This window comes from Rhipicephalus microplus, chromosome 4 (genome assembly GCF_043290135.1).
Source record: "Rhipicephalus microplus isolate Deutch F79 chromosome 4, USDA_Rmic, whole genome shotgun sequence".
In the NCBI taxonomy this organism is placed as follows: domain Eukaryota; kingdom Metazoa; phylum Arthropoda; class Arachnida; order Ixodida; family Ixodidae; genus Rhipicephalus; species Rhipicephalus microplus.
In genome coordinates, this window is record NC_134703.1 from 163,990,859 (window position 1) to 164,018,456 (window position 27,598).

At 44.7% G+C, this 27,598-nt stretch overlaps 1 protein-coding gene and 1 pseudogene across 1 annotated transcript; one reads left to right on the forward strand and one right to left on the reverse strand.

Annotated features, from left to right (window-relative positions):
- LOC142814665 (uncharacterized) lies at window positions 1-27,598 on the reverse strand. Its single transcript, XM_075893822.1, has 10 exons — window positions 27,337-27,598; window positions 21,790-21,924; window positions 21,324-21,464; window positions 20,261-20,432; window positions 19,313-19,348; window positions 19,078-19,122; window positions 18,468-18,500; window positions 17,410-17,469; window positions 16,831-16,866; window positions 1-468 (listed from the first exon to the last, which is right to left on the reverse strand). Exons 2-10 carry the CDS (start codon window positions 21,902-21,904, stop codon window positions 414-416), a joined length of 693 nt encoding a protein of 230 aa, XP_075749937.1. The 5' UTR covers window positions 21,905-21,924; window positions 27,337-27,598; the 3' UTR covers window positions 1-413.
- On the forward strand, window positions 22,764-24,664 carry LOC142814664 (uncharacterized; annotated as a pseudogene).

Genomic DNA, 27,598 nt, shown 5'->3' on the forward strand with positions numbered 1-27,598 from the left:
TTTGCCCCTGTTAACAACTTACTTGCCGTACCCACTATAAGTCAACTAGCAAGACGCGCAAGCAATTTTTCACACTTTCGTGTTTACCCCCTCCACATTATTCTGGTTTCAAAGCACTTCGACTTTGCTTGAAACGATCAAAGCTCACTTCAATGCTTCACACAGCCCTTCTCTAAACTATTACAACCTGAGCTAGAGTAGTCTGGTGAACTGAGGGGAAAACATCAGGCACTCACCGCATCGATGTCGTTGACGCCGGCCGATCCCGCAGCTGCCAACCACTGTTGCGAAGCGCACCTCCGACGACGTTACGAAGGGCGCCTCGAAGTCTCACCGCTGCAACCACTGTTTCAAAATACGGCGACGCCAACACGGTCCCGAAGGTGCCACTGCTTCGAACTCCACCGGGAAGGTCACCAGCCGTTTGGTAGCGTAGTTTTTTCAGCTCGCGACTGCTTCTGCGCAGAGCTGATAGACGAGCGGACGAGACGACGGGGAGTTAAACAAGGTTTATGTACAGCATATATACAGAGGCGTTACAAATTCGGCACTGGGGCCGACAGAGACGCGAAGAGCCGAGCTCTTCTCTCTAACACATAGCTCTACTCCCAAATGGATCTGCTGTCAAAGGGGTCTGCTAACACACAGCTCAACTGCGACACACATGTCGGCTCTCCAACAGGTCGGCTAACACATAGCTCAACTACGACACACATGTCTGCTCTCACATAGAACTGCTGCTCGCGACGCGCCGCAGGGCTTCTTTTATATGCACCGGGCCCAACCCAAATGTCCAACCAGAAGCGCCGCTGGTCGCGAGGTCAGAATCTTCCAATGAATTCGCCGCTGGGCCGCGTCCTTCTTTCTCATCGAACCTGGAGAAGCTGCGCTGCAGGTGGTTGCACCCAAAGACGAGTGAAGTCGCCGCGCATTGCGTCAGCCGCCAGACAGGAAGACGCCGGTTGTTCACTCGACGGGCTCGCGGCTGCGCTGACCCACTGCACGTGCGCGCCAGAAAGGCGCCGCGCATGTTTACGCCGTTGAGTTGTTCGCCTCAGGCGGGCTGGCCTTGACACAGATTGCCTTTTTCAGAGGCACGGACGTTCCCTGTAGACTCGCAGGCATAACACCCTGCACAGCGTGCAGAGTACCTTCAGAGGGCCACCTTCAATTACAGGCTCAGCCGCGCACGCCGCCTCATTGAAAATGCATTCGGCATTATGTCAAGTCGGTGGCGGATTCTCCGCAGAGCCTTTAGGGCCTCAGAGACCACCACCGAAAACATCATGCGGGCATGCGTCGTGCTGCACAACTTCATGCTCCAAGAGTCGCCACATGCAGGGCTGACACATAATCCACCAGGCTATGTGGACCATGAGGACTGGCAGGGCAGCTGCATGGAAGGAGCTTGGAGGGACGGTGACGATGACCCCTCTATATTCAGGGAGCCCACTGCGTCTGGCTATCACTCCACTAGGTAAAATTTTGAACACCCTACCCTTCATCTTTCATATGTTTGGCATTATTATATGCAATTCATTTTCTCAAAATAAGGTTTTTGCTGAAAGGCATCTTGCTGTCGCAGTCACACTCTTTCTTACATCTTAATTTTATAAAAGTACTGCCATTATTTTTGTAGGACTCATGTTCCAATTTGTAAACGACAGTTTGGAGCAAATGTCAATAATTCTGTTCACTTTTATATTGTGTGCATCTACTTTGCAGAGTGGCGATAGATGTCCGGGAGAAGCTCGCCAAATTTTTTATGAATGAAAGCCAAGTTCCGTGGCAAGAGCGCATCGTCACTCTGGCAGGTCAGCGGGTAAACTGAAGCCTGAGTAAAGGTAGATACCCTTTATATCACATGTTCAAATTGTATCGTCAGTATAATGCCGCAGAGACTGCCTTCTACCAGGAGAACCAGCGCGACGCTATGCAAGCGTCTACAACGTAGCGCACCTGCGCGCGCTGTAGCAACGCGAGTCATTGCTCCTCGTGCTTGGGCTCGCGACGGTGGCCTGATCGACGGGTTGTGAAAAAAGGTGTTCGAGAGAGACGCTAGTGTGGAACGCTTTAGCGGACTCAGTTATTTACCTATTTTTCTGGGCACAAGTTCGCCCTTTAATAAAGCTATTGTTTGTGTCACCCTCTTGCAATACGTGACATTCTGGGAAAATAGGTAAATAACTGAGTCCGCTAAAGCGTTCCACACTAGCGTCTCTCTCGAACACCTTTTTTCACAACCCGTCGATCAGGCCACCGTCGCGAGCCCAAGCACGAGGAGCAATGACTCGCGTTGCTACAGCGCGCGCAGGTGCGCTACGTTGTAGACGCTTGCATAGCGTCGCGCTGGTTCTCCTGGTAGAAGGCAGTCTCTGCGGCAATATTGTATTGTTCCTCCTTAAAAAGAACGGGACAGCGTTATAGCCTCAGTATGGAACTGGCATCCATCTTAATTTGCTTTATTCCCAACTTCATCCTTCTTTTCTTTCCTGCTCCGGCTCTCATGCTTTTTCTTCTCCTGTCCCAGGGCTCGTACCACTTCACCTAGGGCTCATACCACTTCCCCTTTTCCGGTTTCTTGTAATTACCCCTACAGGGGTAATATTTGCAGACTTTTCCAATTGAAGCATATTCAACCGATCCACATTCACCAGTGTACCAGACAGTCTTGAAAATTGTATTCTGGGTGGCTGTCTTGGTCACAGAGTAAGGACCGTAAAATTTGGCACTGTCATCTCTTCCAAGAGTGGAAGCTTGGGCGAGGTGGTGCGAAGTCATATTTGCAAGGTGTTTCAGCGCGCGAACAAAGGAAAAAAGGACAGGGTAGACAGAAAGAGCGTTGACTTCCAACTAACTTTATTTCGCAGAGTGGCAAGAATTTATACGTCTAAAAAAGAAGATTACAGAGCGTGAAGGTAAAAAAACAAGCCCGATCTACACACCAGTAACAGCACGTGTGACAGGTCCTCTAATGCCTCAAAGCCCAGCCAGGTAATCACGTTCAGCCTGGGATAAAGCAACCGATGAAGTGCTTACGCATTTATCTCTTAGCACGTGTATTTTTTTTGCTTCGATAATTTCTCGCGTAAGTTGCTCTCCGTGTCTTGCCAATATAGAGCACTGATCAAAGAGGGGGGTGCACCCACAATCTCGGCAATGAATGCCAAGATGCCCTTGTACCACATTGTGCACATTGTTTCGGTGTTCTCGCAGGCGGTCGTTTATGCACCTGCCGGTTTGGTTTACATAGACGCACCCACACGTCAGTGGAGTAATACAAGTCCTTAATATCCACAGACATTGCCTGGAGTCTGTGGATATTAAGGACTTGTATTACTCTTTGCCGCACGATCAACTACTAAAATGTGTAGAGGAATCCATAGACAACATCAGATCATCAGCGTTCCAAACACGCACTGGAATTCATAACAGCAGCTTATTAGAGTTACTCAGCTTCTATTTGAAGGCCACTTTTGTATCATGGGATGACAAAATCTACTTACAAAAAAGTGGAGTATGTATTGGTTCATGCTTGGCACCCATTCTCAGTGACATATTTCTAGCACATAAGGATCGTGTCTTGCCAAACACACTTGATGACTCTGTGGTTTTTAAAGTCTGCCGTTTTGTTGATGATTATTTAGTGTTATTGAAATGTGACAGTCAAAATTTTCACACCATTTCCTCTGACGTGTTGACTGTTTTCCGAGAGTGCCTGAAACCGGGACGTCTTCGGGACGTCATTAGTTTTAACGTATGAATCACCCACTGATAACAACCTGAAATTTCTAGATTCGAAGCTTTTGCTAGAACCCCGACATGTTTGCTGGATGTATGAACCAAGAAGCGGCAAGCCACTTCTGCCTTTCGGCTCAGCGCACTCAAAATTGGTCAAGCGGGGCATTGCTAACCTCTGCCTTGCCAACGCCTTAAAGAAGTCTTGCCCCCCATGGTACACCGCAGCTTTGCTCTACAAGTGGAGCGCCTCAGCAAAGCCGGTTACCCCGCACACGTTTTCGTTTCAGTGACGGAAAAGCTGGTCACTGTCGTGAAGCGAGGCAACAAACCAGAAAAGCGCGACAGCGTCAGAAAGAGCCGGCCTGTCGTACTACCGTACGTGCACGACGTCTCACACAGGCTAAAAAAGATTGCTCGAGACGCCAACGTTCTTGTTGTTTTTTCAGCACCGGAAAAATTGCAGAAGCTTTGCAAATGGGCAAATACACCTCGGGCAACTTCTGCCGCGTGCTCTGTCGCGCACAGGACATGCTACGTCCCATGCGCAGTGGGAGTCGTATACTTAATTCCACTGACGTGTGGGTGCGTCTATGTAGGCCAAACCGGCAGGTGCATAAACGACCGCCTGCGAGAACACCGAAACAATGTGCACAATGTGGTACAAGTGCATCTTGGCATTCATTGCCGAGATTGTGGGTGCACCCCCCTCTTTGATCAGTGCTCTATATTGGCAAGGCACAGGGAGCAAGTTACCCGAGCAATTATCGAAGCAGAAAAAATACACGTGCTAGGAGATAAATGCGTAAGCACTTCATCGGTTGTTTTATCCCAGGCTGAACGTGATTACCTGGCTGGGCTTTGAGGCATTAGAGGACCTGTCACACGTGCTGTTACTGGTGTGTAGATCAGGCTTGTTTTTTTTTTTACCTTCATGCTCTGTAATCTTCTTTTTTAGACGTATAAATTCTTGCCACTCAGCGAAATAAAGTTAGTTGGAAGTAAGCGCTCTTTCTGTCTACCCTGTCCTTTTTTTCTTTGTTCGCGCGCTGAAACACCTTGCAAATATGTCATCTCTTATTCCTTTCCTCACTATTACGAGGTCGGTGACTTGAATGTCTGGCATGTCTGCTCGATGCCTCATGTCGAAATTTTTTTTTATTCATTTTCGGTATCTCTCCTCCTGTGATTTTTCTTGCCTCTCCTCAATGATCTTGATGTTTTTTAAGAGTCCCAACTCATGGTCTGCCTACAAAAAGGGGTTTACACTGAAAAAACATAGTGTAGATTGCACCCAAAGCCACTTGTATAGGATCGGTTATGATGTATCACGGTGGCTTCCAATGAACATTTCCATCCACCAGGAAAACTATCGTACATCTTGATGTACTGTTTCACGTTCCGTATGGCACGTCCTGCCTGCCCATTCGCTGTGGGATGGTGTGAAGCACAGAACTTGATCGATATATTGTGATCCCGAGCCCATCTTGCTAGCTTTTCGCTCTTGAACGCAGGGCCCTTATCGCATACTATTGACCGCGTAGTCTTTGACCTGCCTTTTTCGAGGAGGCCTAAGACGCTATTTGCATCTTCTTTTCCTACTTGTGCCACGACCATCCTCGTGTATTCATCTATGGCCAGAAGAAAAGCTTGCGTTTTATTGACTCCGCCCGTTTCTTATTTAGTTTAGCAAAATCCAGGTGAACTACTTTAAAGGTACGTCCGAGTGGCAAGGTAGTATCATAGCATCCGTGGGCTGTTTATACTTGACTTTGTGTACTTGACACACATGGCAGGAATGAACGTACTGACTGGCATCTTTCTTCATGTGAGGCCACCAATTTGTTTTAGATACACCGAAATCCGTTGTGTCCTCCAGATTCTGGGCTATCGTGGTACAAACAAAGGACTCTGGAAACAAGTTTTGATGGGACTTCATAACAACTTTCAGTAAAAACCAGTTGTCCGGAGCCTTCCAACAGCTTCACTTCATTGATTTGTTTGGATTTTTCTGTGTTGCTTCGTACCATCAACCTTGATAGAGCATCTGCATCGGTTAAAAGTGGCCCTGATCGGTTCAAGATTGTAAAGTCGAATTGCTGCAAGTAATTCACCCATCTAGCAATACGTCCTTTAGTTTGGCTCATATTCAAGAGATTAGTGAGGGCCTGGTGATCGGTGAACAAAGTGAACTTAGTACCTTCCAGGTACAAACGGAAGAACTCAGTGGCCTTCAGAACGGCCAGGACTTCCTTTTTTGTAGTAGTGTAGTTAGTTTCAGATGGCTTAAACGTGTAACTGTAGTAACCTACTACAAGTCGCTTTTCTCGGCTAGATGCTTCAACATATTTTTGATACAACACTGCTCCAGTCCCATAATGTGAGGCGTCATTGTTCAATTCAAAGGGTAAAGTGAAGTCTGGTAGGCATAGAACAGAGTCGAAAGAGATTCTGAGCACCAAGTCACGGTAGACTCTCTCACATTCGTCACTCCATTCAAAGGGAACATCTTTATGTGTTGAAACATGCGAGACATCTAGTTTTGACAGCAAAGTCCTTAATGAAAGTTCGGAAATGTCCTGCCCATCCCAAAAACACACGCAGTGAATAGACGTCATAAGGTTTCTTCAACTGGGAGATCTTCTCAACGAACCCTTGTTTCGTGCTTTTGGTGTTCCCATCGAACACCAAAAGAGGGCACGAGGGAGCGTGCCCACTTTTGAGTGGGCACGAGGGAGCGGCAGGCATGTGTTCGTCACTGACCAAGCCGCTGCTTTTTGTTGTGCAGTCTTTCCTGGTTGGCGCATGGTTTCTACCACAGCATGACGTATCGACTGTTCCAGTCCTGCAAGTTCAGCTGGTGCCTCCGGCGCCGATTTTCGACGAGCCATGCTTTCGTCACCAACCGGATCTTGAAACCACCTTCAAGCCCTTTCTTGACAAGCAAGCGTCATCGACATGGTCAACACTAGACACCGACTACTTAAAGGACGGGCATCGTACGCCAGCCTTTAGTGGGCACGAGGAAACGGCAGGCATGTGTTCGTCACTGACCAAGCCGCTGCTTTTTGTTGTGCAGTCTTTCCTGGTTGGCGCATGGCTTCTACCACAGCATGACGCATCGACTGTTCAGGTCCTGCAAGTTCAGCTGGTGCCTCCGGCGCCGATTATCGACGAGCCATGCTTTCGTCACCAACCGGATCTTGAAACCACCTTCAAGCCCTTTCTTGACAAGCAAGCGTCATCGACATGGTCAACACTAGACACCGACTACTTAAAGGACGGGCATCGTACGCCAGCCTTTAGTGGGCACGAGGAAGGGGCAGGCATGTGTTCGTCACTGACCAAGCCGCTGCTTTTCGTTGTGCAGGTTAGTGAAATCCCGTCACTGTACCGTAAACGTTCTAGTAACGTTTGCCTGCTGCTCTTTCCGTGCCCAAGTGTCCTTTGCGAGATGTTTTGTGAATGCGTTCTTGTATCAAAACAGTTGCTGCTTTGCGGCGATGTGGAGACGAATCCGGGGCCTAATTCGGAAGTCCTAGCGGCTATCGCCAATCTTTCCGCCAAACTGGAGTCGCGTCACGCTGATGTTTTGCAGCAATTTGCTGACCTTAAAAAGAATCAAGAAAATTTGACACGAACGGTTTCCGAGTTAGCAACTAGGATGGACGCTCTTGAGTCAGTTGTCGATACCCTTGACCACGGACCATGTGCCGCTGACATAACAAACATTGTTTCTGCCGCTGTCCAAAGCGAAAATGCGGAATCGAAGTCAAGGATGGACGAGCTTGAAGACCGGTCCAGAAGGGACAACCTTATCTTTTATGGAATAGCTGACAATGAAACGGAAACATGGGAGCAATGTGAAGCACACGTGTGTAACCTAGCCTCTCAGCTTGAAATTCAACGTTCTGAACTTTCTGGTAGTATCTCGAGAGCACATAGGTTGGGCGCTTTTCAGCCACAAAAATGCGACCCATCATCGTCAAGTTTTTTTCTTCCAAAGTGAAGGACCGCATCCTTTCACGAAAAGCCAAACTTAAAAGCTCAGGCGTGTCAGTGGGGGAGGACGTTTGCCGAACCACTCGACAGTCGCGTAAGAAGCTAATTGAATTTGGCAATGCAAGCGGTCAGCGTTTTTCACTGCGTAACAGCAAACTTGTAATGAACAAGAAAACGTACGTATACTGCGCGGTGACTGATGAGGTTTGTGACGTCACCCCTAACCAAGTGTCGCATGCATCAAGCGGTAGCGCGTCAGTGCATACTCCCCGCGCCAGTCCCCATCCATAGCTATCTTCATCGCAGCCACATGTCGAGCACGTGTCTGTACTTTTCACAAATACACGGAGCATGATGAACAAGCGGGTGCAGTTATCTTCTACAATTGATTCATGTTCAGCAGATATTATTGTTTGTACAGAGACTTGGCTGTCAGCCAAAATAAAGAACAGTGAAATTTTTGAATGCGAAAAATCGTTCAACATTTATCGTTACGACCGTGACGTACGTTCTGGGGGAGGTGTATTGATTGGTGTCAGCAGTGCTCTGAACTCTTATGTGGTTAATGTATCTTCCGGCCTAGAACTTATCTGTGTACGAATCTGTCTGCCAAGCCAAGATTTCATTCTCTGCGCATGTTACCGGTCGCCCACCGCCTCGCCATCGTTTTCTGACGAACTACATGATGTTTTAAACAGTGTCGTTATTAGTTACCCGAACTTGCCCTGATTTCTTTTGGGAGACTTCAACCTACCAAACATGAAGTGGCAAAGCGATATTGTAACCTTTACTCAAACTTCGTCTGAGTGTGTTGAATTCATAAACGTATGTTCTGACCTCAACCTAACTCAACTCGTACACAAAACCACACGCTCTACAGCTACTTGTTCCAACACCTTAGACTTGATCCTAACAAACAAGCCAGACTTGGTTACTACACTTTAATCTAAAGGCACGTGTTTCTTCTAACAAAAGTGTTAAAACCATCCGGGATTGATTACTCTAGAGCAGACATCAGGTCAATAATAGAAGAAATGGAGCGATTCGTCGATGAATTCATGGCGAACTTTGAAGAACGATCAATAGAAGAAAACTGGTCTATTTTTAGGAATAAACTTTTATATTTAGCTGACCGTTACGTTCCACAAAGAAATGTCCGCACTAATCCCCGTTCGCCATGGTTCAATGCTACACTTCGACGCTTACGCAACAAAAAGAAGCGATTGTTTCGCTCTGCCAAGAGAGTAGACAGACCCAGCCGTTGGTCCGAGTACCAAAACGCTAACGCCGAATACCTCCATGAAGTTGCTAATGCAAAAAATGCTTACTTTAACGTTACTCCTCCCTCTTATCTACAAAACAATCCACGAAACTTTTGGTCTCTTGTGAACGGTAACGAAAACAAGATAGTGCAATTAACACAATGTGGCGAAACTGTTTCAAATAATGAATGTTGCAAGCTTTTAAACGATGCATTTTGTTCAGTTTTTCTGCGCAGTTTTTCGTCTTCTGTTCCAACAGCCCCTAGCCATAATTTTTTTCCTATGGACTATATTGTAATAGATTGGGTAGGAGTTAGAAAACTGATCAACAACTTGAATATGTCTTCTTCTGCGGGTCCTGATGCCATAAATTCCAAAATATTGAAATGTACAGAGTTGTACTCATCACTAATTCTTTCGAAGATTTTTCATCAGTCTTTGCAGTGTTCATCCCTACCTGGCGACTGGAAAAAGGGCAAGGTGGTTCCGGTTCACAAATCGGGTAACACTGATTCACCAGAGAACTACCGTCCCATTTCATTGACAAGCATTCCATGTAAAATGTTAGAGCACATAATATATTCACATTTAGTTAGTTTTCTCGAAGAAAATTCCTTTTTCAACAACTGTCAACACGGCTTCAGGAAGATGGTGTCATGCGACACCCAGCTTTTGTCCTTTACTAACGACCTGTTTGTTAACGCTGATCAAGGTTTCGATACTGACTGCATTTTTCTTGATTTTGCGAAAGCTTTTGACACTGTATCTCACGACTTACTAATTCTGAAGCTTACCAAACTCAACATTGACCCTAATGTTCTCTCTTGGATTAAAGACTTTCTTTCTAACCGAACCCAGTACGTAACCGCTAATGACTGTTTATCCCCCTCTTGTGCTGTAACGTCTGGCGTACCTCATGGGTCAGTACTGGGGCCGTTGGTCTTTCTTATTTACATTAACGATCTTCCCGCCTGCATCACTTTTTCAACCAATAAACTCTTTGCTGATGATTGTGTATTGTATCTGAAAATTTCTACCCCAGCTGACACCATGAAACTTCAAACCGATCTTAACAACCTATCCGAGTGGTGCAATAAATGGCTCATGCGTCTTAACGTGTCCAAATGCAAATACATGCGAATTTCACGTCGTGATAATATTGCTAACACGTGCACGTATAGTCTTCATGCCGCTTCTTTATCACACGTCGATTCATATAAATAGAGAGTTTTAGTACTGCGGAATGATGCTACGTACGCATCACGCAAGTGCCTTGCGTTACGTGGTGTCCTTTGCCACTAATCGGCTTTTAGTACGCCGTAGTACCCGCGTACGTAACGAGCGTCAAGCGTGTTGCGTCATCTGGTAGATCAAAATAGAAGCACGTGTTCTTGACAGCCAATGTGAGCCAATCCAAGTGTTATAGCCAGATTATGGCCATATTTTAAGCCACAGAGCTGGTCGGTGCTTGCCTTCGATGCCGCCATTTTGCAAAACGAAGTCTCGCGCTGTCGCGAACTTGTTCGAGAGCGGCGCGATCACCTCATACGTACGAACGCACGCATCTCATGCGTGCATTCGTACGTATGAGGTGATCATGAGATGCGTATGAGGTACGCATGAGATGCGTAGAACGCATCTCATGCGTTCTACGCACGCATGAGATGCGTGCGTAGAACGCATGAGATGCGTTCTGCGCACGCATCTCATGCGTGCGTAGAACGTGGCGTAAGGACGCCACGTTCTACGCAGAACGTGGCGTCCTTACGTACGCAACGTACGCAGTACTAAAGCTCTCTAATTCCTCAGTCTTCATATCACAAATAATCTGTCTTGGCAGATGCATGTTGACTATGTAACTAACAACTCTAACCGCATGCTCGGATATTTACGTCGCAATTTTTCATCTGCACCTTCATCACTAAAACTAACTCTTTACAAAACGCTAGTACGTCCGAAATTAGAATACGCATGCGCCATCTCGGATCCTTCCAAACATACTCTTATCCTCGCCCTCGAATCGATTCAAAACCGCGCAGCTCGTTTTGTATTTTCTAACTACTCCCACCATTCTAGCGTAACTGCAATGAAGATGTCGCTAAACTTGCCCGATCTGTCGTTGCGTCGTAAATGTTCTCGGCTTTCACTTTTTCACAAAATATTTCATCACAACCCCATTTTAAAAGAACAGCTTTTCACAAACCCCTCCTACATTTCATCCCGCTTGGATCATGGTTTAAAAGTTGGTGTGCCATCTAGTCGAACTAATCTTTATTATGACTCTTTCATTCCACGAACAAGCAGGGACTGGAACCACCTTCCCGCCGCCATCGCCTCCATCACAGATGTAAATAACTTCAAGGTCATCACCCACCAAGAAGTGCTTTGAATGTATTGTTGCGCGTTTTAGTTATGAAACCCCACTCCTTTCTGTAATGCCCTCGGGCCCTGAAAGTAAATAAATGAAATGAAATGAAGACTCATTTAAGAAACACAACTTTTTGTTGAAAGAATGCACTCTTAAAATTTACCTTGAGACGTGTCAAGCTCGAGGCATTCCACACCTGAGACAGTTGGTCCTGATGCTCAGCCTTTGTTTTGGAGAAGACTATTATGTCGTTTATGCACACATTATAGAAAACACCAAGGAATAGCTTTAGCACGTCATTCATGGTCTTATGAAACCTTGCTGGCGAGTTTTTCTAACCGAAAGGAAGCCAGTTATACTCGTAGAGATTAGATGGTGGGATAAAAGCTGTGCACATTTCTGTTTCTACGGTTAGTTGGATCTGCCTTCCGAATGCGGTCAAAAGTTTCTTCTTCCACTGACTCCAAAAGCCACCACTGTCTTCCTGAATGCAAATTTCATACCACTTGAGCACAACACCTCTCAAGTAAAAACGCATGTTAGTGATTTTATCATCATCAGAGAGCCACCTGTTTTTTTTTGTTTTTTTTAGCGGCATATTCATAGAACTCAAGCAAACTTTCTGGATTTGAAGAGATACCGTCGAAGGCATCAGGCTCTACGAATTTAGGCACCAGTTTTCAGCATTCAGAGAGCTTATAAAGGATGTCATTATTTCGTTCTGTTTCATAATCTGTTCATGTTGCAGCTGAAGAGCCTTCAAAACGAGGCTCATCTTTTTCGTCAAAGACCGTGATCCTGAGTCTCTTCGACGCGCTGCTTCAAGAACTAGGTTGTAGAAGGTCGCCACATGCAAGTTCTCTTTTACAGCACCTTTCCTTTGTAGTTCAGTAACGTCCACAGCTGCCTTTCCCACAACCAGGTTTACGAGTTCTTCCGAGCAGAGCTCACGAGGTAGGTCCACTGCTGCTTCATCTTGAACTTGGTACTTCGAAAAGATGATCTTGTCCGTGGAGGTCTCGTCAACAAAGAACGTCACCCACATGTTGACTTCGATGGCCCGCTGCGCCAAAATGTAGTGTTTCAACTTAAAAGAACAGAGCAGCATTATAGCCTCAGTAGGGACTGGCGTCCATCATTCCCAACTTCATCCTCCTGTTCTTTCCTGCCCCAACTTTCGTACTTCTTCTTCTCCTGTCCCAAGGCTCATACCGCTTTATATATATGTACCTGTTTTTCTTAGCTAGGATCCTTTTTTTGTTCTTTTTTCTTATGTTGTATGTCGCGATATATATGCTTGTTTTTCCCAATAAAATTTATTTTTGAGTCAGCACCCGTACTTTGTTCGTTCTCGTTCTATGTGCGCTGTTTCAACCAAGATTAACGCGTACCTACTCACTCAAGCTTTCATTTTTATGAAGATGCAGTTGTTTTATTCAAGCAACAGCTCTACTTTAATAATCTGCATGCTCTGAGAGTCCACAGTGTAGGTTCACTTTGAACACAAATAAACGATACTTTGTTTATCATACTATCCTAACAAAGTGTCTGTGCTAATGTATATCAAAACAGAGTATCTTTCAGAGCTAATTGTTATTTATATACAACGTGACAGACGTATCCCAAATAAGAATTTGAGAAATGTCGTTGATACAGCCATGCTCTAGCAGCTCATTTTAGTGTTAATCAGAGACTGTTAACCAGGAAATGTCCAGGCTTGCCTTTCTAGCCACTCACGGCCAGAAAGACAAGCATGGAACACATTTTCTGCCTGCTGGTATCATGTAGCACAAGAGATATCTTTTTACCAGCTGGCAACTGACCAATAAGCTCTCACACACTACTTTAAAGAATGAAGTCTGCCATAACTAGACCTTTCCTATCAATTATTGCGACATGGAAAATTTTAAGGGATCATTTTTTATTGTGTAACATGTATAGAAGCATTTCAGTGATGCAGTAGTGAAGTAGATGTATCAATGGTTCACCCATGTCTGCTGGTACTTTGTTCTTAAACATGTCTTTCTCTGCATCAGTAGCGCTGCCACATTGCTTTGACATGAAGATCAGAATGTGCTATAAATAGGTTCATGAGTGCTCCACCAATATATATAAATGATTTACTTGTGATTACTATGGCTGACCTTCTCTGCTATAGAAAAGTTTTGCACAAGGACTAATTCACAACTCAATTTTGCAAAACATCAATGTGTTGAATATATTCATATGTGAGAGAATCCATACGAATATTGCAATGAAGCATCAATGTGACTACAGAAATACGAAATATTGCACTGAAACACAATTGAAATCACAGAAATGCAAATGCTGCACTGAAACATAAATGGGACTGAGTAAATACAAAACAGTGCACTGAAACACAAATGTAATAAGATACAATGTGAGCTTTTTGTACTTAACATTGACACAAATGGCATACGAAAGGAACAATACAGTATTTGCATTTTACCTCTGACTTTTTTTTTGTTTACGTGCTTTAAGTGCGACTATTTGACCATATAAATTCCAAAAGTGCCCTGAAAAAAAAAGACAAAGAAATGCGAACATTGAACTGAAATGCAAATGAGCATACACAAAGACAACTAATTGGACAGATTTTGAAATCGTATCGATGGTGATGTTCCATTCGAAGCAGTTTTGAAGCTTGTACTTTCCATAATTCCCGTGGGGGGTACAAGGGCTCCTGAAGAAGCCCGCGTAGACACTAGTGCCAGATCTCCCTCTAAATATTACTACGGAACTCTCTGGTAGAGTACAACTTAATAAATATGCAGAGGCCTCATCTAGGTGACCAAAGCACAGCAGCTGACCATCTTTACCAGTAAAGAAGCAGTCGTTCTCATGCACTTTCATTTTTCGAAACCGGGTATCCCGGCCATCCAACCCATGACATCAGTCTAAATTTCACCCCCATTGGTGAAGGCTTGTGGCCTTTGAGGAGTAAATGCTACAGACATCTAAAGCTGTACCTGACTATATTGTTCGGGCTCTGCCTAAGCTCAGTGATGAGTGTACTACCTGTGCAACAAAAAAGGTCCCCATCGAGGAAATCATTGACAGTAAACTCTAAACGGCTTATAAATAAAGTACACGACTTTTTGGAACGATTTCAAACAAAATACCAAACACGAAGAGGGACATCTATAAAAACAATATCGCAACTTTAAAATGCAAACTTACACTCGTAGTTTTTTTGAAAACAGAGAAAAATGCCTGTGGTTTAAAACACATCTGAAAAGGAAGGCTCCTCACCAGGAAGAGGCTTCATCACAAATCTAATGGGACAAGGAGCTTCTATCAGCAAAATAAAAACAAGAACCTATCGAGAGAAGTATTCACTGACTATAAATTATGAATTGCTTATAAACAAAGTGGATCACTTTTGACAACAATTTTAGAGAACATAGCAAACACTGTGGAAAATCGATAAAACATTAAGAAAACCTTGAAAATTGAATCTATACTCGTGATTCTTGTGAAAACAGACAAAATTTACCCATGGTTCTCAAAAAACAACAGATCAAAGCACTTTCGCAAATCTAGTAGGACAAGCAGCTCCCGCTAATCATAAAATCATTATTGCCAATGTGTGAGAAAAGCAAAAACTGGATTCTTCTAGTTTACTCAGCACTGCATACAAACCCTAGACAATTCTGGAGTGTTGTTGTAACCGATGGTCGCACACTAAGTTACGCTTATTAATGACGATATTGAACTAATCAGATTTGAGCGATGCATAACAGCCACTGATAATTACTTCTTGGCTGTTTTCACTGTCACTATCGGCTCTGAATTTGTTTTATTCCTACATCTGAAACCCAAATAATTGTACATATTTTATCAAAACTTATATATAAGTTAAAGGGGTACTGACACCTTTTTTGGGAGGCAAGTTTACTCTGCCATACAAATCTCCTGTATACAGAGACTGCTCTGAGCAAGTGTCACACTCAGCAAATGCTGATAAAATATTTCATTTTCATGTGAAACTTGTTTTTCTCGTGTCGAATCTACAAACATTGACACAAACTTGACGTCGAGCTACAGTACTAATCCTCGTGACTTTACGTAGCAGTGTGGCTAGTTGTGATGACGTCGAGCACCAAAACAAAACAAAAAAGCTAGCTTCCGCCTCACCTTCTCAATCACCTGCTCGCGCCTTCCAGTCACTATCATTCAGCGTACCTGTGAAGCCAGCTAGTGGACTCTAGAACAGGGTATGCACACGCGAATGCAAGATATACGCTTATCAGAGGCCAGAGAAATCGTTTGATTTCGAATTGCTACGACAGCTGCGACAGGTGCAGCATACAGCAGACGATTGAAGAAGCGATCAGCATACAGCAGACGATTGAAGAAGCGATGTGTGGACAAAAATACATCGCAAAAACTTATGCACGCATAAACCACCTGGTGGCGCTGCTCGTACTATGCCATGATGCCAGGGTACAGTAGAATCAAAACTAGCTTTTAAAGGCCTGCTGTAAATTAATTTTCCGGGGTGCACTCATGCTTACCGGTACATTTCTTACGCTCTTGGGGTGTTGGCCTGTCATTTGACACATAAAACAATAGACAAAAAAGTTTGTGTCAGTACCCCTTTAAAAAAATAGCATCATCAGCTTTTCACCAATCCCTTCATTGTTTATGACCCTAATCATTAACAAAAGAAAGAGAGTAAGGGCTAGTTTTTTTAACGAATAGTATAGGGGAGATTTTTCGTAGTAGTTACAGTTAGGTGTGACAATAAAAGTGGACAAAAAGGCAAGTTGCTGTCTATAGCAACCGAGCCTGCAACCTTCGAATAAGGCACCTGATGTTGTACCAATTGAGCTAAGGCAGTTGCCCGTCAGGCCATTCACTTCATCAGGTGTATCTCTGCATGTAAACCTGGGATTGCTTGTCAATCCTTCTCGTACTGCGATGGCGACGGCGTGGTTTACAAGCACAGATACATCAATAAAGAGGACGGAAAAGACGGTATTATGATTTGGTCGACCTAATTGACATTAGGTTGACATAATTTCGATAGAATCGCTATATGATGTGATGAATGATTTATAATTGTACACTTGTCCAAGTTTGAAGTAATGCCAGTCTCATTAATATGTACCATAATTCCAATCGAAATCCTCCAGACATTCCATCTCAGCTTCATGTAGAAGCTTGTGGATCTCAAAAAGCACCTGTGAGCGCTTTCTCTTTGGTAATGCCTTCAGTTTGACAGCTACAAGGCTTCCAGCTATGTCGCACTCATCGGGCTGCACTGCTTCTTTTTTCTTTGCGATCGCTTGAATTGAGGTAAAGCAGCTGCCAAGAAGGTCTTTAATACTCGCATCCAAGTCCTCACTGCGTGTTTTTCTCTTCCTGCAAAACAAATTTACACTTACCGCTAAGTGCCATCAAAATGTTTGCAAAAAGTGTGGAGGGTGTAATTACCGAGATGGTGTAAAATCTGTGGGTTTCCCGGTGGGCCTGCAGAGGAAACAGAAACAAGGCACAGATTAGAAAAGCTGTCGTGAAGTTCATATGCAAGTCTTGGCAGCTTAGTTTCACATGTTGGCACAGAGAATGATGCTAAGGAAAGGGAAAGAAACTGATTATTGCCAAGTGAGTGATTATGCCTGTAGAGTACAGGTGTACTAGCAACACAACATTAACAAAAACAGACAATTAAGTTGAATTGCGTGATGCAACCATACATTGACAGCAATACTAAAAGCATGTGATTGCCAACCTGCAATAGGCAGTGCAAGCAGAGCATAGATGACACCTGTCCTACGCAAAAAATTGGAGGCTGCTCATGCAGGATGACTGAAAAGATATGTCCAAGCTGCTATTCATTTGTACAATCGAAAAAAGAATTAAAATGTGTGCTGCCAGTGTATTGTCATCATTTTTCTTGTATGTTATCTATCTCTTCTGACATCACAAATTCGTACTTGCTCAAGCATGATACCTCTAGCTTGAACAAAGCCTAGCAGATTTATTATTCAAAGTCCACATAGGCATTCTTACATTGAAGGCGTGGTAGGTGGCACAGCCGAGCAGTTGTTTATGGTCGTAGCCTGCGAAGACCTGTAAGAACCGTAATAATGATACGTCAGTGACATCTCGCATACTGCATGAAGTCACACATGAACAAGTACAACATGAAATTGTAATTATTAGAAAAAAGAAACAAACATTGCTAAATTTGCAGTGTATAAAAGAAACAGACACTTATCTAACCCATGTGATTAGATATTCATGAAAATCAACATACCGCAACTCATACAGTGACATATTCGAGCATCATTTTCATGAATTAAGAAAAAGTAGATGTATCACTTGCATTTATATGTCACGAAAAACATGGTACGTCACACAGCCAGTCACGCTACACTGTGGCTTTGAACATTCGCTTAGCTGCATGTAGGCTGATGCTCTTATGTGCACCACAATTACTGTCCAAGATTACAGTGTGTTGTTATTATTTCTTCCCACTATATTCTGAGCTGCTTACAAGGTAAAAGGAGTTAACACTGTAAATAGTCGCTGTGTTTGCGCCTACTAGTGGAACACGTCAGTTATAGTGTATGCGGCAAAGGTGTATAGATATGCAGGCAACTGCACAGCACAAACCCGAGTTTCATTATTGCATTCACGTTCTACTGCTTCCAGCATGTATTTTGCATGCAGCTCCCCGTTACCACTGAATGAGAGATTCTGCTAAACGCGGCACATTGTTTTCTATGTTACCATTCCACGATTAGATACTGACTGCTAGGCTTTCAGTTGCACAAAGAAAACAGGTACCAAAAGGCTTCCTTGGCAGTCCCTATAAAGGGGTTCTAGGGCATTTATTTGACGTAAAAGAACATGCTTATAAACTACTCAATGCTCCTCTCAGCATGTGGACCAAGTATTGCACTTAAAAAAGCAAGGATTCACAATTATGAGCAAAAGACAGCCACGATTTGCTTGCTGTGCCGTTAGCAAACTATGTTAGAGGTACAACTGTCACAAGCAGATTTTTGAATGCTTGTTTTGATTGGATATATAAAAACAGATAAAACTTTTGAAATGTGGCTTACCCTTCAGGGCATTCTTCTTCAAGGCATATTTCTCTAATAAAAAAGAAGTAAAAGAATCAGTATGTACCACTAGTGAAAAAGCATCTGTGCGTGTTGCTTGTTATTTTTTAGCATACAGTGTGGGAGTATGCAGATACTGTTTTTACAAATAAATATTCCTGATTTCTTCATGTCATTCTTTAAAATTTATGAAATGTCACAGTGATGTCCAAGTATCGCAGCCTACTCAAGAAGACAGCTGGCACTACGTAGTTGTTCAGATTCACCTGTTGAACAATTATTGTTCCTTAAAACTTCAGACAAGTTCAATAAAAGCTATCCTGCATTTAGGTTAGCAGCTCAAAAACTTTACTTATGAGCTGTGCCAATAGCACAAAGGTTAGAAGACAGAGTAAGCAGTTCTATTTCAATGTGCTTGGATTAGTAGAGAACTGCTTTTGAACACTGAAAAATATAAAAAGCAACTCGCGGAGAAGCATAACAGCAGGATTCTTCACCCTCATTGGCACTGGCATAGCTGCATGTTCAGAGCCAAAAGTTAGCATATTTATAGCAACATAAGCCTGGAGACAAAACTTGGCCCATCAAGAAAACAACTTGAGGCACTTACATTCCGTTTAAAATGCTTTGTGCAGTTTGTGGAACGTCTTGACTGCTGCAAAATAGAGAATGAAGTGTCGCAATGTTGCTTGGCCTGCTGCTGCTAGAGTAGCATGTAAGCTTACACCCATGCACACAACCCACAATGTCTCTCGCAGACACATAAACGTAAAGACTGTCTTATTATGCAAGTATAGGATATGTATTCATGATAGCAAGAAAGAGTGGATGAAGTTTATATTTACCAATCTTCAGATGTCTGTGGCATGTTGGTTACAGGCCTGAAAATGAGCATTTGCTGCAACAAAATTGGCACACATGATGAATTATAACATTTTTTGTTTATTATAATTTATTTTCATTTCATAAATACGATCATAACACGAGTAATATAAACAGTGTAGTTGGTACATGGGCGACACAGGCCAGTTCTTAAAAGAAGACATTTTGCAATGCTGTCCTGACATATTTTAGAGTGAAGAAAGCTGTCTATTTATTGGCAGTAAAGCAGATGTGATTTATTTGCATCCCTGTAGAGCTCCACAAAGGGACAGAAAAACACTTGGGATCCTGTCCTGAACAGCCAGCTGTTACTTCAAAGCAAGCGATCACTGAAAGGTGGGGGGGGGGGGGGGGGAGGCACACTCTTTATCATGTACCTAATATGTGTGCTCGCAACACTCACTCACAGTTATGAAATGAGATGTGCTGTGTCTTGCAACAGTTGGCTTGCCTCGCCGCCATTGTAGGCCTCACCGCATGACTTTACAGTATGAACCGGTCTGTAGCACGAATTCATTGCAAAAAGTAGAATCGATAAATCAACGTACAACGCTTAATTTACGTAGAAGCACTTTTCATGGCCTGCGGTGTTTGAAACAGCATTCACACGAACGGCGGAAAAAAAAAACGCTCGGCTATGAGTCGTAAATAGTTTTTTAGCAGCACTTCTCGTGTCATTTCTGGTTCGTGCCTTCGTCCTAACGCTGCCCCACTCAATTCATTACCAACTATTCCACCTTTCCTTATTCTGTAAATAGTTTTCTTTGAGCGACAGCTCGGGGACGTGCACGTCGACCCGGAGGGTCAGTCAGTATTCAGGAGTCTCGCAGCAAAATCAAGATAGTCGGCAGGCATGAAACAGGTATCCTGCGTGTGCTGCAATATGAAACGGCACGTCATTGATCACTTACTTTTCCGCATAGTGAGGTGTCTGCCTCAGCATGCTATCAATAATTGCGAAGAGGGGCCACTTAATTTTGCAATGATTGCCTGGCGCACCGCTCCGAGTGTTCGCCTCGACTTCCGACACGAGCTTCATCCTCCGGTCCGTAATATTTTTAAACTTCAGCATGGCCTGTGTTCCTGCACAAGTGAGTGAATAAAACATACAATTCATTCGCGCTCAACATGCAATGAGCCACGCAATCACCACTTACCTGTCAATCCAAACATAGATCCTATAATGTCCCATCTGTTCATTTTCGCTTCCTTATCTTTATAATCGGGCATCGTTTTGTCATATAAGAAGTGGTACAGTCTAATCTCTTCTAAAAAGCGTTCGGTGTCCATGGTGCCATTGTCAGCGTGCTTCAGAAAACGACGGCGTGAGAAAAATGACAGCCGCAAAAAAAAACTCCCAAGCATTTTCCCGAGGGTGAACATGGTTAAGTGCGAATACACGGGGTGATGCTATGAGGGGTATTTATTAATTTGCACTATTATAATTATTAATCACACTATGGTGCCTTTATGGTGTAATGGTTCCTGGGAATCGCCATTTGATCACACGGGGGAGTTTACGTTAACTCACTGGCGAATGCCAACGGATTTTAACTTTACTCCCCCTCACGACCCGCTCTCGACGGGAGACTGAGAGAGAAGGTGGGTGCAGGAGAGAGAGGGGTGCGCGCGCAGCTGCAGCGAGCGAGGAGAGCGGAGGAGCGAGCGAAGGGGGAGGGGGTATAAGGCGCGTTTTACTGACACCGTTATCAGCCTCGCGTCCGTAGCTTATTCGGTAGAGCGGTATTCGGTAGAGCTATGACATACTTCTAAAGTGTTACAGCTCATAACTAATTTAGTCTGGGATCAGCACTATCTTATCACATTCGGGTATGATGAATGCCAAGCCTCGACTTGGTATTGAAAAAACAAGCAAACGAATCACATGTAGCGCATGTATGTTGTTTCAATGCAATGAGAGCTATGCATCATCTGGTGTAACTTGAAAAACCATGCAAGTTTGATTTGCAATACCTGTCGAAACAGCAGACTGTCTGTAACGCTGCCGTTCCGGCGCACGAAGGGGCCCTTGAGCATCATGGGCAGCGTTGCCCCCCTGAGCGTCCTGGTCAGCGTCGCTGTCCTCTATAGTGTCTGTTTCCAAGGTATCCTGTGCTACAAGGGCATGAATCATCATCAGAAGTTAGGCACTGAGCTTATTAGCTAAGGTATTGTGTATATCACTTTTTAATTCATGTTTTGTATTATATTGCACAACGATTACACGGTGCAACTTACATTGCAGCATCGTGCATAAACACTTTCATGTGCAAATTTCTGCTAGTAGTAGTATTAAAGAATATACATTTGCATAGTAGTAAGGGTGCACTTGCTTCTCATGTGTTTTTTGCCTACGAACATTTGTTTATTGTGCCTTGTTGTACATGTTGTGACTAAGTAAATAAAAATATATTTGGCTTCTAATGTACTTTGCACATACCTGGTGCAGCAGCCGGCACCTCTCCAGCTGGGCTGGTTGTGGTTCTGTCGCCTGCTGTCCCGTCACCTCTATGTGGTGGCTCACTGAGGTCATCCTCATAGATTGCCAACAGCATATTTGTTGCTGTTGCCTCATCTGCACATAGAAAGCGAGGCACATGAGTGAGAATGTCATTAGTAATACTATAGGACCCCTGAAGAAATAATTCACACAGAATAAAAAACTACCTTTGTTCCTTATATCTTTCAAAATAGATATTTGTTCTCCCAGTTATTGAGCTTAATTCACAAATATGTTCACTGAAGTTATGAAAGAAATTCAGCAAGCTGAAACAAAGCATTCGATTATTTTAAAATTCACTCATTTCTCACTGAGTGCCGATTAAGTACATCACACATCCACAACGTGGGACTGTAGTATATTGACTGCCTGAGGATCAATGCCATACAATGAACAGGCACAGTGGCCAGCATATTACTGAATAATGTAATATTTATAGTGAAAACTTTTAGCTAAGTAACCTGTCTGACTACTGTGTCACAACAATTCATTCTGTGAACACTGCCATTGAAATACATGCCGTCACTCCCGATACAGAAATCGCTAAGATGAACACTTCACAGTTTTCATAGTACAAGTTTAGGGGTGGGTTGCTGTTAGCCTCCTCTCCAGATTACTTGCCATTTTTCTGTCCGTCATCTGAGGCCCGGACAGCGGGTAAAGATGCCATTGCAGCATCCCTAATTAGCAGAGCCTGGGCGCTGCGCGCCTTGGCCGATGCTAATTGTTGAGCGGGCTCTCGCAGCCCCACGCCGTTTTTTTTTTCCAACAGCCCCATGCCGTTTGCCTTCCGTGGCACGGTTCTGGGGGCATAATCGACCTCCCTCATGAGGTCCGATACGTCTTGAAGCAGCTGCTCCCGCTCTCCATATTGTTATAGAGGCTAGAAGGTTTTCCTAGTGTCGGAGCGGGCGTCTCTTACTACGGCGCCGCTGAAAGCAGTTTGGATGAGTGGAACGGCGGCCGGGTGGTGGCGCTAGGTGTCGGTGGCGCGCTGTCAGCAGCGGCTCGCGCAGCAGTTGAGGGCACTTAAACGTATACCTTTATTCGGTGTGGTTAGCACGTGCGTTGTTGGCGTGCTCCTTGCTTCTTCGCTGTGCTCAAGACACGATGTGAGGCAGCGTTTTGAACCGTTGTATGCGCCATAATGCCATCTAAAAAGGCTAGAACGTGTTTCGTGCCGCTATGTAAAGGTGAATACAAGTCGTCAACATGAAAGGTATCGTTGTTCCGTGCTCCGACCGACCCTGCTCGCTTGAAGGAATGGGCAAGAAATATCAAGCGGGAGGACAAAGTTTTGGATAACACTTGTGTTGTCTGTTCGTGCCACTTCGATGAATGATTTATCCGGAAAAAATTTACACACGTAATCAATGGAGAAACTGTGCAACTTGACCGTGAACGTCCAGCGCTTACAGAGGACGCCGTCCCTACTATATTTCTTGAGGCTCCTTCGTATTTCACGAAGCAGGTGCCGAAGAAAAGGAAACCTAGAGACTTCAGTAACACCAAAGCCGCACCGGCGAAACGAAGTGCTTCCAACACCGACGTTGATGTAGTCGTTGAGATGGATGTCTGCCTGGAGGAAACGCCGCAGCCACCCAAGCTTGGGGACATCATTTTGCCGTCCCCATTGTGCAGCAACGTTGTCTTGCCAAGTGAGCCTACAGCCCTCTGTTTCGCATGGCACACAAGCTCAGAACCCGGCGACTTGCGTGTTATGAAACACGTTACGATTTCACCGTGCACAAAAGCCACTGCGGCGCAGGAAAACTCACTTCTGTGCACCGTGTTCTGCCGCGGCATTAAGGCAGATGAACTGCCCGTAAATAACGAGCGTGACGCTGCGGGGGTGCTGAAGAAGGCCGATGGACTGAAACTTTGCCCAGAATGTGGCATTGAGCCAGTAGCAAATGGCCAGTGCGTGAAGTTTGGTGCAGCCCACTTCGCAAAGAACTGCCTGGTGACCAGCCCCGACGGGAAACCCTGTTTGCGCTGTAAATACACTCGGAAGCTGGTGCAGAATCACATGTACAGGCTGAAGAAGAAACGCAGCACAAGCTTCAAACAGTGGTTGGCCAGAAAGTCGCTCGAGTTGTTCCGAACGAAAAGAAAGCTGACAAAGGCACGCAGAAGCCTGGAAGATCTTAGGATAGTGAACCAGAATATCGCTAGTTCAACCTTGGATGAGAGGATCGAAGGTCTGCCTCCCAAACAACGCCTTGCTGTGAAAACATGCTTTGATGCTGCCTCCAGAAAGTCGACCAGGGGCATGGTGTACGACCAACTCTGGGTTTTGGAGTGTATACTCATGCGCATAAAGAGCCCCAAGCTTTATGAGCACGCGCGGAGGCATGAGATACTGGCTCTGCCCAGCAAGTCCTGTTTAGACCGACACATGGCCGGTTTTAGGAGTTCGTTTGGCTTTAATGCCAGCGTTTTCGAGGCCCTGAAGAAGAAGACTGAAGGCACGGGTGCACAGACCTGCCATGGTGGTCTTGTGTTCGGCGAAATAAAACTCTCAGAGAACATCAGTGTCAAGACCTCTGGAGAACTGAGCGGCTTTGAGGACCTCGGCCCATTTACTGAAAGCAACGAGACTACAGTGAGTGACCACCGCCTTGCCATCATGTTTCAGCCTTTTTCATGGTGAGTTCTCTGTAGAGCATGTGATGATAGTATAATCTTTTTCACGTTTTGATACTTTATACTTTGGAACTAAATTCTGCTGCACAAGCATTTCTCTTTGCAAAGTTGTTGCACTTAACAAAGCCCTTTTGTTTCCTTTTCCAGGGAACTGGACCCAGATCCTAGGGGTTTTATCTTCCAAGGGAAACGTGAAGGCGAACATTTTTTCGAAAATTCTTCTGGAGGCCACAATTCTGGCTGAGAAGTCTGGCCTTTTTGTCGACCACTGGACCAGTAATGGGGCATCTTGGAATTGCAGTTTATAGAAACTGTTTGGGATCAAAGGTAGGCCAATTTTTATCATGACACTTGTATTTAATGCCGTTGAGCCTGCTCAGTTGCCCTAAGTAACAAAGTTTTGTTACCTCTGCAGCATCCATCAAAGAAATAAAGTGCAAAGTTCCCCATCCAGTGGACGCAACAAGAAGCCTCCATTTTATTTCCGACTTTCCTCATTTGGTCAAATGTGTGCGAAATGCTTTCGTGTCAAAAGGTCTTCAAATTCCAACTGGTCATGCCCATGCCGATGTAATTAAGGAAGCCTGGAAAGAGGACCAGAATTCTCTAACACTGAAAGTTATGCCACGCATTACCAAGTCTCACGTTCAGCCAAATTCGTTTGAGAAAATGCGGGTGAACTTAGCTTTTCAGTTGTTCAGTGAAGAAGTCCTTAAGGGGCTTCTTTTCTATAAAGAACACTTGAACAAAACATTCCGAGCAGTCCAACCTACAGAAGAGCATGTAAAGCTCATGGAGAAGCTGATTTTTGTCATGACATCTAGAACACCATCGAAAGGCCTCCGACCAAACTCGCCGAGTGCGCAGTTTCTCGACAATTTCATTGAATTCCTGGCTGAGTGGGAACGACACGCTGCTGAGCATGGTGGCGGGTTTTTGAGTCCAGGAACTGCCTGTGGGCTGCGTGCGACTTTAAAAAGCACGCTCTCACTTCTTTGGTACTTGAGTAGCTCTCTTGGTTTTAAATATCTCCTAACGGCAAATTTAAGCCAAGACAAAATGGAAAATGTGTTCGGCATTGTAAAGCAGTCTTTCGGATGCAATGACCACCCATCACTGGAGCAGTTCTTGATAATAATCAACAGTCTGTCATTCTACAGCCTAGCACCGTCTCCTAAGAATGGGCACTCTCCTGAAGAAGTTGTCACAGCACTTTTGGGGCCATCTGACCTTGGTAGAGAAGTCAGCCCACATATCAGCAGCAATTGACGAGATTTTGGATGATGGCAACTTGGAGCGTGCAGAATATGTGTTGCGAACACAAGGGCTGCTTGATCACAAAAGCTGCATTGAAAAGCACAGTGACAGCCGCCTTGTATTTTACATAGCAGGCTATGTTGTGAAAAAATCCCTCAAAAGGTCTTCATGCCTTGAATGTGCTTCTTCTCTTTGTATTTTGCCTGTGCAAGCAGAGTGCAATGATAATGCTTCTTTTACGCGAGAATTCGATCATGCTGGGTTAATTTACCCTCTCAAGCCGGTCGAGGAGCTCGTTGGGAATCTTGAAAACACCTTTACTGTGTTCTTCAGCAGAAATGAGCTTCACGCTGGAAGCATGATGGCCTTTTTGCAGTTTTTGCATGGTGCAGCGAACACGGAAGGGATGTTACGAGGAACATAATTAAGTTCTATGCCCTGGCCCGATTACACTTTTTTGCAAAAGCAAAGAACCTCGAGAGGAGCACTCAGAGGCAAAAACAAAAACTTCTGAAAATGAGGCGATGTCAATAAAAACGTCTGCAGTTCAGCAAAGTGACCTAGCCTTGTACACGCACCGTCGTGCATACTTTTTTGGAGTGTAAAATGTTCTGTGCTCGTGTGTATTTTTTGTTTTTCGCATGACAATGTGACTTTTTGTTAAATTATGTATCTATTTCTTGCTTTGCTCCCAAAGATGAGAATGTGTGTTAATTTTCAAAATGTGTGATTTTTGAAGTTTCATTTTGTAACGCTGCAATAAATGCTCATTGACAATCTTGACTTCTGTTATGTTTGGGGTAGTTGTGTGGTAGTTTTTGTATTGGAAACTTCAGCTGTATTTCATAGCTCGTTGCTTCCGCTATGTTCTTAATAGTAGTAATATTTTAATTACTACTCAGGGTGGCTGGAACCACGCGTACAGGGCCAATAAAGGAAAAACTGCCCCTTCCACTTGCTGCAGTGGCATAGTGCATGGCTAAAGCGTTGTGCTGCTGAGCACAAGGACGCGGATTTAATTTCTGGCCGCGGCGGCCGCTTTTCTGAGGGAGTTGAAAAGGAAGAACTCCCGTGTGTTCGAGATATCGGTGCACGTTAAAGATCCCCAGGTGGTCGAAATTAATCGGGAGCGCTCCACGAAGGCGCAGTTTCGGCACGTTAATCCCCGCAATCAAACTACCCCTTCCGATGAGGTTTGCGCACCCAATCGCGTAATGTGCGCTTGTCAAGCTCACAAGATCGCCATCGTGAGTGTATGTAATCGCATGTTTGATTATTTTTTGTGTGTCTGCGGAGGACTTGGAGTGAGCGGCCAAAAAAATATGCTCGCACGCGAACAGCCGCACAAAAGCGCGCAGACGCCCTCGAAAGCCGCGCGCCAGCGAGCCGTGGCGCCATCTACTGTGGATCATTGCAGACTATTTCGCTTCGGCGCGCCCTTTCCCGGCACTAGGAAAACTTTTCTAGCCTCTATAATATTGTTCTTCGGTGCCGGTCCTACGGAGCAATCAAGCACGTTACGATGCGACTGTTTCATCTACAGCACTTGAACAGCGTTTACTAATGAGGTAAGCAAGCACTCACTTCCTCAGGTTCACTGTGTCCTGCTGTCGGAAATAGCCGATGAGGAGGTCCACTCGCTCTTTGATGCCGCGAATTGTGAGCTCGCGATTTACCGCTCTCATGACGTTTCGCAGCACGTCCTCCCACGCGGCGGGATTGCTGAAGGGATCAGCACACACCACTTCTTTCAAGAGGCACAAACCTTCATCGAAGCGAAAGCGTTTTCGCGGCTTGCGCTGGGCAGGTGACAGCCAAGCTGCAGCACTCGCGGAAAGCATGCCAT